Raw genomic sequence first — 16675 nt, 5'->3', positions numbered from 1 at the left:
TGGGTCCATTTGTACCCTCTCTTGAGTCACAGACCCGTATGGGTCCATTTGTATACCCTCTCTTGAGTCACAGACCCGTATGGGTCCATTTGTACCCTCTCTTGAGTCACAGACCCGTATGGGTCCATTTGTATACCCTCTCTTGAGTCACAGACCCGTATGGGTCCATTTGTACCCTCTCTTGAGTCACAGACCCGTATGGGTCCATTTGTACCCTCTCTTGAGTCACAGACCCGTATGGGTCCATTTGTATACCCTCTCTTGAGTCACAGACCCGTATGGGTCCATTTGTACCCTCTCTTGAGTCACAGACCCGTATGGGTCCATTTGTATACCCTCTCTTGAGTCACAGACCCGTATGGGTCCATTTGTACCCTCTCTTGAGTCACAGACCCGTATGGGTCCATTTGTACCCTCTCTTGAGTCACAGACCCGTATGGGTCCATTTGTACCCTCTCTTGAGTCACAGACCCGTATGGGTCCATTTGTACCCTCTCTTGAGTCACAGACCCGTATGGGTCCATTTGTATACCCTCTCTTGAGTATCTCTTGGGAGGGCTGTGGGGAATCTCTTGGATCGATGGGGAATCCAAGCTAAAAGAAACTGCAGGCTTTCTATTCCCTGAAAAGTTGCAATAGCGATCATGGAAATAAAAAAATCTAAATATACCAAAAAGAAAATATTTGTTTAAAAAAAACCTACCGATGATGTCACTGCATGGTGGACGGGTTTCTGAACCGACCACAGCCCTCCTATATGAGACACAGACTGAGTAGGATTTTTTTTTTCATGAACATTAGTGAGGACCAATTTACAGTATATGGAGAGACGGGTTTAACTTGAAAAGTGATGAAGTGGTCCTTTAAGCTCGACCTCGTCGACACGTTATAGAATTTGCATCCAGTTTTAATACGACCTCTAACCCTGACCAAACCCACCCCCCCCCCCCCCCACCCACCCCCTCACGATGATGTGCAGTTCACTCTCTTAAGCCCTAATCTGCTCGGGGGGGAGCATTCCATTTAGACATCAACAATGTGGAGTGATTTATTTGACATTGCGTACATATATGAGCTTTTATCGCCGGCGCGGCGTGCTCTCGAGCTCCCGCCGCTGCTGTATATAGCCCTCCTCGCTCGCTCGCTCGCTCCCTCCCAGCTGTTGCTGCGGGTTGGTTTCGGGCGGGCGGGGAGCTGTCGCGGTGGGGTAATGACTTGGCGACTGGCAGCTTAATGGAGCGAGACGCTGCTATTACTGTCAGCGCAGCAGCAGCAGCACTGTAACTGGCATTGGACGAGGCTAACGTATGCCGCGCAGCAAGGTGATTGCCTGCCTGATTTATGCTAAGTGTGTGTGCGTGTGGGGGTGGTGGGGGTGATAGCTATGCATGTCTGTGTCCCAGTAATTAAGTTTGAGCTATTCAATTTCATTCCATTACTTTGTTTACAAACACAAGAGGAGGCCACCGACGGGGCTGAGTGAGACATTTAATCACGCCCGTCATTTAACGAGGCTGAGGGCGGATCGAGGCTATTTCGAGGGAGGGGGAAAACAAACGGAGCGCTGTTGAAGCGCAATCAAACGGACGGCGTGTGGCGGGTGGGCGGTGTGGCGGCGACGGTGGAGCGGAATGAAGACGGGTTGAGGAAGGAAGTACTACCCCCGCAGCAAAGTGGAGTCGCAGGTGGATTCAATCACAATCATTCATAATCATGAATAAATAACAAAGCAGCGGGTGTTATTCAAATCATATCTGGCTGCAGGCTCAGGAGGTTTAGGGGAACAGAAGGTTGCCGGTTCCGAGCCTCGGCTCCACATGGCTTTGTGTTCAACAAGTAGTCCTTGAGCAAAACACTGAAGCCCTAACTGACAACAGCAGGCCGCTGACAGTGATACAGCACACAAGCCCAAACCACACCAAAGGGTCACGTTGGGACAAAACGTTTTTTTTTTAAAGGTAAACCACACCAATGCAAGAGTTGCATTGGTGTGGTCTACCTTAACACCCCGAACGTGGGTTCTCCGTCCTATCAATTAGTAACGTTCGTCGCCCAGGACGGAGTTAATAAAAGGACAGAGATTTATTTATATCAAAACCGATCGCATCGCTCCACAGGCTGGGAGCGTCTGTTGCGCAACATTCAATGTTATATCCGGTTGGGACGTCATCGAAAATGTTCCCCCTAATTTTAGAAAATCTTAAAACGTGAATAACTCTTGATCTAAATCACTCCGTCCAATTCTAAGCAAAGATTATGTTTTAGACGGCCCATCGCGGTCAGTCACGTTAGAATCAATCATAGCTCCCGTTGTTGTCGATCGCCTCGGGGGTGTTTTGGCTACATCTAGCTACTTCAGCTACATCCGGGATAGCGCCTGGTGCGTCGCTAAATGTGCTCCGTTGCTGTAAATCGCTGATTTAATGGTCCTAAATACCCCTGGGTGTTAGAAAACGTTTTGTCCCGAACCGACCCTTTGGTGTGGTTTGGGCTTATGTTTTTTTTGTGTTGTTTGTTTATTTCCTCCTCAAGAAAGAACATTGACTTGAAGCTCTGCTGTGGGGATGTGAGCAGTGTTCTCCTGTTCATACAGCGAGAGGAATCTAATGTTCACCGTCTCAGAAGGACGAGGGCGGAAATAATATCCATGATAATTCATCCATGCAGAACGCTGTTTTATGCAGAGTCAAATCGGATGCAATATAGGCTATGTAACATTTTGGTAGGATGAGCACTACGAAACTATGTTATTCCCTCCGTGATCTCGTCACTTTGAATAAATTCTAACAGGCACTGTGTAGTCTGACATTTTATAACGCTGTTCTGTTCTTTTTGGCGCAAGGCCTCGCAGGCGCAAGGCCTCGCAGGCGCGAGGCCCTGTGCGACGGCACCGCCCGCACTACCTAAAAAGCGGCCCTGACTGTGTTTATCCCATTTTGACCTGAGATCAGATTCTAAAAATGTCATCTAAATCCTGACAGTTTTCTGAAAAAGCTATGTTTCTATGTCAGTCGTTCTTCGATTTTTCAAAAATAGCAGACCTACAAGCTCATAGCGCGCCACTCGGTGGCGCGCTATGAGCTTGTAGATCTGCTATTTTTCAATAGCTAAAGCATAACATAATGCTAACACCAAAAGGGGTTCCCGCCCCAAAATGGGTTAAAGATGTGCATTGCTGAGCCTTGCAGAAGAAACAGTTGTTTCTAGTAGTGACAGACAATATTATTAAGTTATCTGGGGTCTTTTTTTTTTATCAAGAGCCGAGTTAATCACCGGGATATATTAGAGTCAGAATCAGTTGAATTTGTAACATCACAGTTCACAGGGTGTAGAGCAGTTAGTATTTCTGTCCGCACGCACTCCATCTGTTTAACTTTGTAGTATTCCATGAGAAGAGTAGAGAGGATAGGAAAGGTAGAATAAACAAACATGTATGCACTGCTAGTTTTCAGTTCGGTGCCTCCTTGGCAGGCAGCCATGGCTGGAGGCAGTACGTTATGTTTTCCAGTTGTCTGTATATGCGTACTGTACTCCCAACCTCATGAGCACGATATATCTCAGGAAAGTCTTGACGGGAATCTCATGACATTTGGCACAAACGTCCACTTGGACTCAAGGATGCACTGATTAGAAAGAGGTTTTTTGGTCAAAAGTCTTAAGGTCAAGGTCACCGTGTTCCATTCATTCATACATCGGGAGGTGAAGGGGCGAACAGTCGACGCCAGCGTCCTCACTTCCCACGTGGCGGCAGGCTAGCACCGACCGACTCATTGGAGGCTATGTGGGGTTCATTGTCTTGCCCAAGATCACTTCGACGTGTGGACATGGAGGAGCCGGGATTTGAACCGCCGAACCACGGATCATTGGAAGACTTGCCCTATACCTGAGCCACAGCCGCCCCTTTGCCACTTCATAATGCACTTATAATACATAATACAGACTCGTATGGAGGGCGGCTGTGGCTCAGGAGGTAGAGCAGGTCGTCCAATGATCCATGGGTCGGCGGTTCGAATCCCGGCTCCTCCTGTCCACATGTGGAAGTGTCCTTGGGCAAGACACTGAACCCTACATTGCCTCCAATGAGTTGGTCAGTCTGAGCTTGCCACCATTGGTGTGTGCATGTGGGAAGTGAGAACGCTGGCGTCGACTGTTCGTCGCTTCACCTCCCAATGTATGAATGAATGAACCATTGTAAAGCGCTTTGAGCACTTGGAAAAGCGCTACAAAAATGCAATTCATTATATAGACTGTCCTTCCAAGTCTTCATTACACAATGCACTTACAATACATAGTCTACTCATGTAACCCACAGCTGGTCGGGGAGAGGCGTACAACAGCGATGCGGCATTTACAGTTTTACATTTGAATCACTCGCTGAGCGTGCCTTTAACCCTTTAAATAGCAGATCTACAAGCTCATAGCGCGCCACCGAGTTGCGCGCTACGAGCTTGTAGGTCTGCTATTTTTGAAAAATCGTGAAAATGTGGCACAAATCTTTGAATATATATTCTTTCAGAGTGATCGATTTTTAACTCAAATCTTTGCTTCTGGGAGGGTCCCTGGAACAACATATTTTCAAATGGAGGTCGGCGGCCAAATGCATACATATTTTTTGTGGTCCTTGACATGACATTTTGAGAACCACTGATATAGAATCATAGGTATTTCAGAAAACGGATTTAGAAGACTTTTTTTTTATTTCGACGTCAGGCCTAAATGGGTTAAACGTTACACTCAAATCGTCAGACAGACAACTATAGCGGAGAGACGAGTGCAGCACTTTTCTGCATGTCAGCCCCACCAGCTCTAATGAACCACTGACAAGCTAACACCCCCCCCACCCTTCCTTAACTCAGCTGTTTCCTACCTCCAGCACGCTGCTGCTCAGGTATGTGGAAGCCGTGACTCGTGTTGTCACTTTGCTCTGCTTGTCGCACCATTTAAAGGCACTCGACTGGCGTCGGGGTGAGTCACTGAGTGCTACGGAGAGGAGAGGAGCTGTAATTAGGGGTCAACAGGGGAGCGCATCCCGGCGGTTCATGCAGAGTTGTAGGGAAGTGTTGCGTTTCTGACATTTAAGACATTTAGGACGGAGGCCAGATTCTACAGTGGTTCTCAAACATTTTCATGTCAAGGACCCCCAAAAATATATGTGAGTGGCCGCCGACCCCCCTCTGAAAATATGTTGTTCCATAGGGACCCCCCCCATCAGAAGCAAAGATTTGAGTTAAAAACGTTCGCTCTGAAAGAATATATATATTCAAAGATTTGCGCCACAATTTCAAGATTTTTCAAAAATAGCAGACCTACAAGTTCATAGCGCGGCACTCGGTGCCGCGCTATGAACTTGTAGGTCTGCTATTTTCTGACATTTAAGACATTTAGGACCGAGGCCAGATTCTACAAAATGCCGTGACAGTTTTCTGTAAAACCTATATTTCTGTCAGTGGTTCTCAAACATTTTCACGTCAAGGACCCCCAAAAATATATGTGAGTGGCCGCCGACCCCCCTCTGAAAATATGTTGTTCCATAGGGACCCCCCCATCAGAAGCAAAGATTTGAGTTAAAAACGTTCGCTCTGAAAGAATATATATATTCAAAGATTTGCGCCACAATTTCAAGATTTTTCAAAAATAGCAGACCTACAAGTTCATAGCGCGGCACTCGGTGCCGCGCTATGAACTTGTAGGTCTGCTATTTTCTGACATTTAAGACATTTAGGACCGAGGCCAGATTCTACAAAATGCCGTGACAGTTTTCTGTAAAACCTATATTTCTGTCAGTGGTTCTCAAACATTTTCACGTCAAGGACCCCCAAAAATATATGTAATTGGCCGCCGACCCCCCTCTGAAAATATGTTGTTCCATAGGGACCCCCCCCATCAGAAGCAAAGATTTGAGTTAAAAACGTTCGCTCTGAAAGAATATATATATTCAAAGATTTGCGCCACAATTTCAAGATTTTTCAAAAATAGCAGACCTACAAGTTCATAGCGCGGCACTCGGTGCCGCGCTATGAACTTGTAGATCTGCTATTTTTCAATAGCTAAAGCAAAACATAATGCCGTTAAAACACCAAAATGGGGTTCCCGTCCTGAACGGGTTAAGGGAAGGCTTCACGTAGTGTGAATGAGCACAAAGTGAGGAACAGAAAGAGGAATAACGAACGTGCGTCTATATTAACCGTGTGCTATTGTTCACGATGCACGTCTTTGAGTGGCTCCAAAGAGTGGCTTGCGTGTCAATTTAAAGCTTCACTCCGCGACGCGGAGCAGTCGGCTCCTTTGAGTGGCACGGATGTTCCCGACCGTCTGCCTGGTATGAGGAGAAAGCTCCGCCTAGAGGGGTATTTGCTCCTGCTGGAGATGAAAGACGTGCCATCCGTCACCCCTGGCGGGCGGGCGGGCGGGCGGGCGGGCGGGAGGGAGGGAGGGAGGGAGGCGCGGCGCACATCGCAGCCTAGTCCAGGAGCTGTGTCTGGAAATGGAATCAGGCTCATTTTAAAGCTCACTTCAGGCTAAAGGAAAGGAAAGGAAAATAAAGGGAAAAGGGCGATTTGAAAAGCTGCAGCGGTGGGTTGTTGTTGAGCCCGCAGTCCCCAGACGGTTGATCAAAACGGAACATATTGTATAGGGTCTATGAGCATTTTGTCAAAAAGAAAAGAAAAAAGAACTCAACTTAGGGACATGATGACATCCCGCAAAAAAACAAACGTCCCACAGACACTGTTCAGGGGTCTGCCGTGAGTATAGTCACCCCCCCCCCCCCCCTCCCTGCCAAAACAAAATGCACACATATGTGGCTTTAAAGCAGTGTTTAAAACTCGGTGCCACCATTTCTCTGATCGGCGTAATTCAGTACTGGATTTGAAGGCCGCCTCGACATCTAGTAAAAATGATTAGGGGTGACCGGGCCTTTGCGGCGGCTGTCCCCATAGGCTCTGGAATAATTTGCCCATACCCCATCAGAGCCCACCAGTCCATAGACTATTTTTAAATCCAGGTTAAAGACTTATTTCTTCTCCCTGGCCTTCAGTGACAGCTCTGTTTTCCCTCACTGGTGCTCATGTTTGTTGCTCATCTCTTTGCATGCTATAATATCTGTTCATATTGCATCGTTTGCTCTTTTGTTTTTACCTTGTACAGCACTTTGGTTGACCTGGTCATGTTGGCGTAACAACGTAACAACTTGGGTTGAGCAGTATTACTGTATAAATGTGCACGAGCGCGAGCCCAGATCATCAACGTGCGACGGAAAGAGCTGCATACGGAGGATGAGTGGTTTCCCCACGGCCTGTGACTCCAGAGGGCCCGTGACTCCAGAGGGCCCGTGACTCCAGGGGGCCCGTGACTCCAGGGGGCCTGTGACTCCAGGGGGCCCGTGACTCCAGGGGGCCCGTGACTCCAGGGGGCCCGTGACTCCAGGGGGCCCGTGACTCCAGAGGGCCCGTGACTCCAGGGGGCCCGTGACTCCAGGGGGCCCGTGACTCCAGGGGGCCTGTGACTCCAGGGGGCCCGTGACTCCAGGGGGCCCGTGACTCCAGAGGGCCCGTGACTCCAGGGAGCCTGTGACTCCAGGGGGCCCGTGACTCCAGGGGGCCTGTGACTCCAGGGGGCCTGTGACTCCAGGCGGCCCGTGACTCCAGGGGGCCCGTGACTCCAGAGGGCCTGTGACTCCAGGGGGCCCGTGACTCCAGGGGGCCCGTGACTCCAGGGGGCCCGTGACTCCAGGGGGCCTGTGACTCCAGGGGGCCCGTGACTCCAGGCGGCCCGTGACTCCAGGGGGCCCGTGACTCCAGAGGGCCCGTGACTCCAGAGGGCCCGTGACTCCAGGGGGCCCATGACTCCAGGGGGCCCGTGACTCCAGGGGGCCCGTGACTCCAGGGGGCCCGTGACTCCAGGGGGCCCGTGACTCCAGGCGGCCCGTGACTCCAGGGGGCCCGTGACTCCAGAGGGCCCGTGACTCCAGGGGGCCCGTGACTCCAGGGGGCCCGTGACTCCAGGGGGCCCGTGACTCCAGGGGGCCTGTGACTCCAGGGGGCCTGTGACTCCAGGGGGCCTGTGACTCCAGGGGGCCTGTGACTCCAGGCGGCCCGTGACTCCAGGGGGCCCGTGACTCCAGAGGGCCCGTGACTCCAGGGGGCCCGTGACTCCAGGGGGCCCGTGACTCCAGGGGGCCCGTGACTCCAGGGGGCCTGTGACTCCAGGGGGCCTGTGACTCCAGGGGGCCTGTGACTCCAGGGGGCCCGTGACTCCAGGGGGCCCGTGACTCCAGGGGGCCCGTGACTCCAGGGGGCCCGTGACTCCAGGGGGCCTGTGACTCCAGGGGGCCCGTGACTCCAGGGGACCCGTGACTCCAGGGGGCCCGTGACTCCAGGGGGCCCGTGACTCCAGGGGGCCCGTGACTCCAGGGGACCCGTGACTCCAGGGGGCCCGTGACTCCAGGGGGCCCGTGACTCCAGGGGGCCCGTGACTCCAGGGGACCCGTGACTCCAGGGGGCCCGTGACTCCAGGGGGCCTGTGACTCCAGGGGACCCGGGGCTGTCAGATGATCTATCGACGACCACACAGCGTTACGCAGACACTCGACAGATACCCGTTCAAAGCGTTATCTCTCAGGGTGCTACAAATATATCTACACATCCTGCAAGTTCACTTAAGAAATACAACTAGTGTTGCATGACTATAATCATTACAAGTATAGCTCTTATTTTGAAGAGGAAGTCTGTTCGGTTGTAAGCCTACTTCTATGACAGACAGTTAGGTTTTTCCAGATCATAATATTCCCGGGGCCCGGGAGGGAGGGACTGGCAGACTGACTGTAAACATTGATTAGAAGTGATGGTGGATTGCTTTTAGCCAACGTTTACCATATGAAACCATATGAAAGCCATGATGCTGCGCATCTTTGACTTAAACAATGTGTACACACTTAATATACGTTAAACATGGTATAGGGGGGGGGGGGTTCGGCGAAGCCCGGTCAACCCCCTGGCCCGGTTTGTTCCGCCTCTGGGCCAATCAGAGGCAATATTTTCTCATGCCAATGAAGCTCCTTTGGATTGAATTGATAAAGTCTGGGAAAAGACTCTGTGATTGGCCAGTAGTCACTTTGAGTGGGGGCGACGCAGCGTGCCTTCCGCACCTTACGTGTCGCTCCAATGAAGTGCAGCGGCCAATGAGGCATCTAGCATTTTATATGGTAATACAGGCCCCCATGAAGGGCTGGGAAAAAGGTGAAGCTGCCCTATTATACCCTACTGGCCAAAGGTGGAAATGAAGGCGTGCGAAATACATGCACGAATCGATTCATATCGGGAGCGTTGATGGAGTTATCACTAATGCATTTTGGGCACCACATTTTAGTCAGTCCGCCCTCTAGTTTACTACTGTATCTATCTAAGAAATGCACCAAGTCTCTGTACGTACGTGTGTACATCATAGAGTATATATATAATAGAGACTGAACTGGCGCGAAGCTCCGCCCCCCCAGCTATTCATGTCAGTGGAAGTTGCTCAGTGGCGTTTTGAAGCACCCGGAAGACTGCCGGAAGTACCGTCTGAGAACGTCTACTTCCGCATTTGACCACCAAATTTTGGTGGTCAAATGCGGAAGTGCAACCGAGCGCTCAATGTTAAAGCCCAGCTGCACGGGGTTTCCCGGTCATGAATCCACGGGTCCGCCTGTAGTCCCTCCTCCTACCACTAGGGAGGAGAGCTTCAACGTTGAATAGCCTGCCTGCCCCCTTGGTGTACATCCGTAATCCACGTAACTCGAGAACCGTTCGCCCCGCCGACTTCAAATTCGACACACGCGTTCCACACCACCGCAGGGGGTGCAGTGCCCGGGGGCGAATCGGTCGGACCCACGGTTGTCCAGAACCGCCAAAAAAAGGCCTCTGCCCGGGCTCTGGACTTGCAGGGCCCCTGCCCACAGCATCCATATATATGGAGCTGGCCTGTTCCGACATCACAACACTCCATATTTTGGGCATGTCTGACACAGAACTCCACCAGCTGGCCCGGTTCCGACATCCCAACACTCCATATTTGGGCATGGCTGACACGTAACTCCATAAAAGGGACACAGACATATTTGGGCATGTCTGACCAAGAACTCCATATATGGGCAAAAAAGAGACACAGACATAATATCTGGGTGGGGCATGCATTTCCAACTTGCATCGTTCCAAGTAGGTCAGTGCCCAACGGGCACCGCTGTAGAGGCTCCGCTCTAGTATTATAACTCTATTGAAATGTATAGCCGGGGGTGGGGCAGTCTGCCCTCGAGTTTATATACAACTCTATATGGTGAAATATGCAACAGAGTCAGTCATTCTGGGATAATGCACACCCACGCTCCCCAGCCCACCTCACCCCCGCCCTCCAGAACTCCTCCCCAAACCCATGCAGCTAACGAGTGTGACAGGACGCAGGCGTGCTGGCGACCGTCACACCATGATGTCCATTATGGAAAGAAATGTCTGCCTGTGATTGAGTCACCTTCATTCACTGGCGTGCATGCGTGTGCGTGCGTGCGCGTGTGCGTGTGCGTGTGTGTGTGTGTGTGTGTGTGTGCGCGTGCGTGTGCGTGTGTGAATGAGTGCGTCAGCAGGACAGATCGAGATGACGTCATTCACACATGGAGGCTGTGATCAGGGGTCATGACCCCTTCAGCAAGTTGGCAACTAGTCACTATACGCTACCCGCTGTGCATGTGCGTGTGTGTGTGTGTGGTATGTCAGTGCTCACAGACAGAATATAGTGATTCAGAGGACTGGGGGGGGGGGCAGTGGGAGGTTATTCATCAAAGAACGTAGAAGATGGAGTCACTAACAGATGGATGTAACTTACTGTAATTGATGAAGTGGAGACTGATGCAGTGCATCAGCGTGTGGACGCGCACACACACACACACACACACACACACACACACACACACACACACACACACACACACACACACACACACACACACACACACACACACACACACACACACACACACACACACACACACACACACACACACACACACACACACACACACACACACACGTCAGAGGAATCCATCTAGAGTCTTCTCTCATCAGCACCAAGATGGAGAAGGGCTATATTTAATGATATATATACCCGTAGATCATGTTAAATTATTCTGTGTGTTACTGAAAAAGGGGAGGTGGATAACTCCCTTTGCCATGTCGTCTCTGTCGGGTGGAAACCTCACATGTCCAATACTGCAACTTTTCAGGATTCACAAGCTCAAGCTCTAGATCTGCTACTTTTGCTAATGCTTTTGTATGATCAACTAGGGCGTTAACAGTTCTACTGCGTAACCTGCGTTCCCCGCTATTTAATCAATTTGTTGGTGATGTGTAATACGCTAAACCCGCCATTTGTTTAATGTGTTTAATTCGCCTTTTTTTTATATAATTAAAAAGAAAGAGCGGATTTGTCGCGGACCTGGTGACGAGGCCGTCGCGTATATGACGACGAAACCGGAAATCAAGCCATGCTCTGGGCTGCTAGGGCTTCTGGGAAAATGAGTTCAATGCATGTGAACGGGGGGGGGGGGGGGGGGGGGGTTGTTTGGACTATACAACATGCTGTGCAGGGTGGTTTCGTTTCGCATTGTAATGGTGGCGTGTTTTTCTCTTCAACAACAAACCATGGGACCATTTCCCGCTGTCATTTTCGTGAATCAAAGCTGCAAATACTTCTGCGTTATGCTCCAAAGGCAATAGATCGATCCCAGCAGGCTAGATAGATTAATCTAAGGCCCCTGAACGTGTTCATTTATGGAAGAAAGAAAACACACAAACTGTTAGAATATGGAGATAAGAGGTTTCCGCCCCGACAGCTGTAGGATATTTTCTATGAATGTGTTGGGCCTGGGTCATGGCTCAGCGGTCCAGGCACCTTGGCTGGCAATCCAGTCTGGCAGTGTGCCGCGGGTTCGACTCCCGATCCCGACGGCCTTTACTGCATGTCTTCCCACCATCTCTCTCCCCATTTCCTGTCAGCCTACTGTCTGTCCCTCCATAAAAAATTTAAAATAAAGGCGAAAGCCACAAAAAAAAAAACATTAAGAATGTGTTGGGATCAGAGACGGCTACAGTCCACTGATGAGTCCAGAGATACTGTGGGTGGGGGTGTGTGGCTGACATGCAAGCTGTTGTTTACATTTCATTAATAGTTGATGTTTAATCATCTCCCTGGAGCAGCCTTTCACCACTTCAACCCCACAGCCTGGTGGGGGGGGGGGGGGGGGGGGTCTACAAGATCTACAACCTCACACATTTTGAGCTTGTGTAGATCTGCCGTTGTTGGCAGAGAGATTTGGTGTGCACAGGGAAAGGTCACATCATCCATGAATAAGTCAGAGACAAATTGAAAGTCCATAGACTTGGCTGCCACATCATGTCTGAAAGCCAGACGTTGGAGGGGCTGGTGCACCTCAAACATAAAGCTACATGGATTACATTAACCCATTCAGGCCTGACGTCGAAATTAAAAAAAAAAAGTTTTCTAAATCATGATTTGAGGCACATTTTAACGATTTTTCAAAAATAGCAGACCTACATGTTCATAGCGCGCCACTCGGTGGCGCGCTATGAGCTTGTAGATCTGCTATTTTTCAATAGCTAAATTATAACATAATGTTTAAAACACCAAAAGGGGTTCATGCCCAAAATGGGTTAATGGTTAATGTGGTTAAACGCTAACGTGACATGGATGCGTTCCAGGTCTCAATGGATTAACTAAATGTTTTGAAAGTAGCTGATCTACAAGCACTCAATCTACAATGCCACTCTGTTGTACTCAGAAAACTCCCATACAGAACTAACATCATGTCATTATCAAATCCATAAAATGGTGATTACATCTCAACAAGATAATGTGGTGTGTGAATACAAGAGGACAACATATATACTTTAAAAAAAAAAGGTTTATTAACCACTTTAAGCCCCTATACTATATCATACAACACATAGCAAAAATAGCGGATCTACAAGCTCACAAAGCAGGCAGAGAAAAGCAATGAAAGAATAACGAAACGATTCTGGATCTCATGACATGAGATCAAACAAAGGTGTGATCTACTTGAGCTCACACAACTCAGCAGTGGTTCCAGATGGATAATAAAGCCTAAGTCCAGCATGGAGGTTGTGTGTGAATGTGGTGTGGACTGTGTGAAGGAGAGTCATGGTGTAATGGTCAGACACGCTGTAGAAGGACAGAGTACCTGCACTGTGGTCCAGGTACACTCCTACTCTGGAGGACACACGGCCTGGGATGGGAGTTTCAATACGTCTGTGTTTGAAACTATAACCTTCTGTGGTACAATTTAAAGACCATGATTTATCATTGTGTCCAAATAAACATTCATCACCATATCCTATTTTGCTGATATCTTTGTATGAGGCTGCTATATCAACACAGTATCCAGTACCACTCAACATTACTTCCCAGTAACGGCGTCCAGTCAGAACCTCTCTACTCAGAACCTGATATACTTCAGTGAATCTCTCTGGGTGATCAGGATGTGATTGTGGTTTGTCCATCACTGTTACTTTTCTGTTCCCTTTAGACAGAGATAGGTCTTGATGAGCTGTGTTTGGATCCAGTGTGATCGGACGTGAATATTGTAAGAACTCAGCTCTGGTCTTGGGTTCTGGTGATGTTGACATTGAAACATCCACTCTGTTCACTGTCTCTGAGATGTTTGTCCCTTCCTCTGTAAGAATGTCCTCTAGTTTCTCCCTCATCTTGGACACGGCCACAGTCACATCTTCAAAGTGTCTCAGAGGACGGACATTGCTGCTGACTGGGTGAGTAGTTTCACCGATCGTTGAGAGGGAGGAGGTGTAACGCTGTAGAAACTGGATGTGATCCTCTGTGAGTGAGAGCTGCTCCAGCTCAGCATGTCTCCTCCTCAGTTCAGTGACCTCCTGCTCCACACGCCTCCTCAGTTCTTCAGCACGACTCACTTCACGTTTCTGCTGGTCCCTGATCAGCTCCCTCACCTCAGATCGTCTTCTCTCCATGGAAGAGATGAGCTCAGTAAAGATGGTGTCACTGTCCTCCACTGCTCTGTCAGCACAGTGGTTGATGGAGTCCACCTCCTGGTGAAGCACCTTCACGTCTTTCTCTCTCTCTTGGATACTCTGCTGGATGTTCTGCTGACTCGTATCGAGCTCTTTCTGTCTCTCAGCCCGTGCTGCTGCGGCTGAGGTCATATCGTGACCTTTGTGTTCGTCCACAGAGCACAGAGAGCAGATACACTGCTGATCGGTACGACAGAAAAGGTCATTCACCTTGTTGTGACGAGAGCAGATGTTCTCCTGAAGCTCGCCAGAGGCTTTGACCAGCTTGTGTTTCTTAAAGGCAGCCAATTGATAGTGAGGCTGGAGGTGAGTGTCACAGTAAGAGACCAGACACTGAAGACAAGTCTTCACAGCTTTCAGTCTCCTCCCAGTGCAGACATCACAGGCCACATCTCCAGGTCCAGCGTAGCAGTGATCAGGGGGAGCAGCTTGGAGTCCTGTTGATAGATTGATACATGTATTTATAAATCTGAAAACTATCTGGAAGCTATCACTTTCACATTTCCGATGCTTGAAAGATAATTCCTTGGAATGAACCCTTTAATATATGTTTGTACATCCATTTTTGTATAGGCATTTAATCTCTTTATTGATTTAGTAAGATAACTTAAAGGTATCACCTGTCTTCTTCAGGCTCTCCACCACCTCAGCCAACATGGTGTTTTTCTTCAGAACAGGTCTTGGGGTGAAGGTGTTTCTGCATTGTGGACAGCTGGACCTTCCTCTCTGATCGTCCTGGTTCCAGAATCTCTCGATACACCTCCTGCAGTAGCTGTGTCCACAGGGAACAGTCACTGGATCCTTCAGTAGATCCAGACAGATAGAACAGCAGAACTGTTCCTGATCCAGTTGAACTCCCTGCTGCGCCATTTTAGTACAGCTGTCTGTCTGTCTGTCTGTCTGTCTGTCTGTCTGTCTGTCTGACTGACTGACTGAGTGACTGACAAAAAGATTAAGGTTGGTTTAATTTCCTCAGAGATCACGTGTCATGATATGAGAGCTCCTTCCTGGTTGGTTCCTCAGAGGTGGAAGGAGGTAGGGCCTGCATGCCAGCTTTAGGTAAAGGAATTACTTTATTGTCAGACTGGTTCCTCAGAGGTCACATGATATGAAGGCTCCTTTCCGATTGGTTCATACATACAAAGCCACAGTGAACCCTTGGAATGTGGGCCGACAAGAAAAGGCTTGGCAGGAATGCTGACACTCAGGTGAGGTTCAAGGTTCGTATTTATTTCCTTGTGTGCAGGTACTACAGAGATTAAGCCATATTTATTATGTCTTGGCCTTCAGATACATGAGATTAAACCATATGTATTATATCTTGGGTTCAGAATGAGATTAAAACTGAATTTTAGTATGACTGTTCTACATTATGGTGGCAGATCTGCGCCAGAGCGGCAGATAGTAGAATGAGAATTTGAATCTATATTTGGGTGGTACCAGATAATGGGTGCAAATGGGTGCTACCTGTTGTGGCTGTCACTCACTTTGGATAAGTAGTTAGTCAGGTATGAGGGTATTGAGGGAACTGTCCCTCTGAGTATCTGTCTTAAATACCAATCCCATTGATATTTGCCTAACCCTGTCTTCTACCCTGATCCCAAACTAGCAAAGTGTGTTAGAATTAGGTGGGTCTTGGTCTTTAGGCGGAGTAGTAGGGGTATCAATTTGTTTTGGGAAGTCTCAAGCTCAGTTTTTTGTGAGATTAAGGTGTTGGAGAAATAGGAGGTGCAAGCATTATCAAAATGGCCAGCTAGAGCATTTAATGCACTCTCGTTAACAAAAGAAGTCTTGGTAGTGTAATGTTTTGTAGTGTAATGTAAGACCAGGTTGAAGTTGACTCGTGAAAAAGAAACAAACTGTCTTCAAATGCAGTGACCAACTTGTTATGTGATCCTAACCCTGTCTTCTTCTAAAAGTTGGACACTGCATTTGAAGACAGTGTGCGGGTGTTTGTTCCTTTTTTATTGTTGGGCACCGTACCCTCTCCTGTCGCATGTAGGTGTGCAAAAGCCTTGCTTTTTATTGAACTTGACTCATAAAAGAATACTATCTAACAGAGATGTGCTGACATTTGATCCTCTCTTTGCATATCAAGCAATTTGACTCAGATGGAAGTGGACACACGGGCAGGGGCTGGAATTTTGAAAAGGGCACTGCCACTCATTAAGTCGCATGTTTTGCACACAGTGGGAAACCATTATTTTAGGGGTGCCAAACACATGTTTTTTGGGGGGTGGGGGACACTACAAGGTTATACTACACTTGAGTAGTCAGTACAAATCTATACTCTCAGTATTGAGCAAGATATGAACACTAATTCCCTGATAAGATAATAGAAAACAAAAAGACAGATGCTCATTTACTCAATCTCAGTATTGGGCAAGATATTATTAATATTCATGATATAAAAGTTACAATGGTTGTCTGATATTTCTCACTTTCATCTCCCCACATGCTCTCCCTGTTTTACACTCCAACAGACATTGACAAGGACTTGCAGAGAGGATAATACTATAATTTCTGATAACTACTGTATGTAGGCTAATGTACACATTTCTCTTCCT

General features: G+C 48.6%; 1 protein-coding gene across 4 annotated transcripts in view; it reads right to left on the bottom strand.

Annotated features, from left to right (window-relative positions):
• Positions 1-16675, bottom strand: part of prkcab (protein kinase C, alpha, b) — a 251196-nt gene that overhangs the window by 139079 nt on the left and 95442 nt on the right. For 2 of the 4 annotated variants that reach the window (XM_079520183.1, XM_079520182.1), the window contains 2 exons: positions 14729-14880; positions 12936-14545 (listed from right to left, as the gene is read on the bottom strand). The exons of 1 other annotated variant lie outside the window; for it this stretch is intronic. In XM_079520183.1, coding sequence (XP_079376309.1) covers positions 13101-14545; positions 14729-14880 — 1597 coding nt within the window. In that variant the 3' untranslated portion in view covers positions 12936-13100. Of the gene's footprint in view, positions 1-12935; positions 14546-14728; positions 15038-16675 lie in introns of those variants that run through there. One more of the 4 variants, XM_079520181.1, reaches the window with a different exon arrangement.

Source organism: Electrona antarctica (assembly GCF_951216825.1).
Source record: "Electrona antarctica genome assembly, chromosome: 14".
NCBI classification, from domain to species: Eukaryota; Metazoa; Chordata; class Actinopteri; order Myctophiformes; family Myctophidae; genus Electrona; species Electrona antarctica.
Note: the sequence above shows the minus strand (reverse complement) of the source record. Positions and strands in the feature narration are given on the sequence as shown.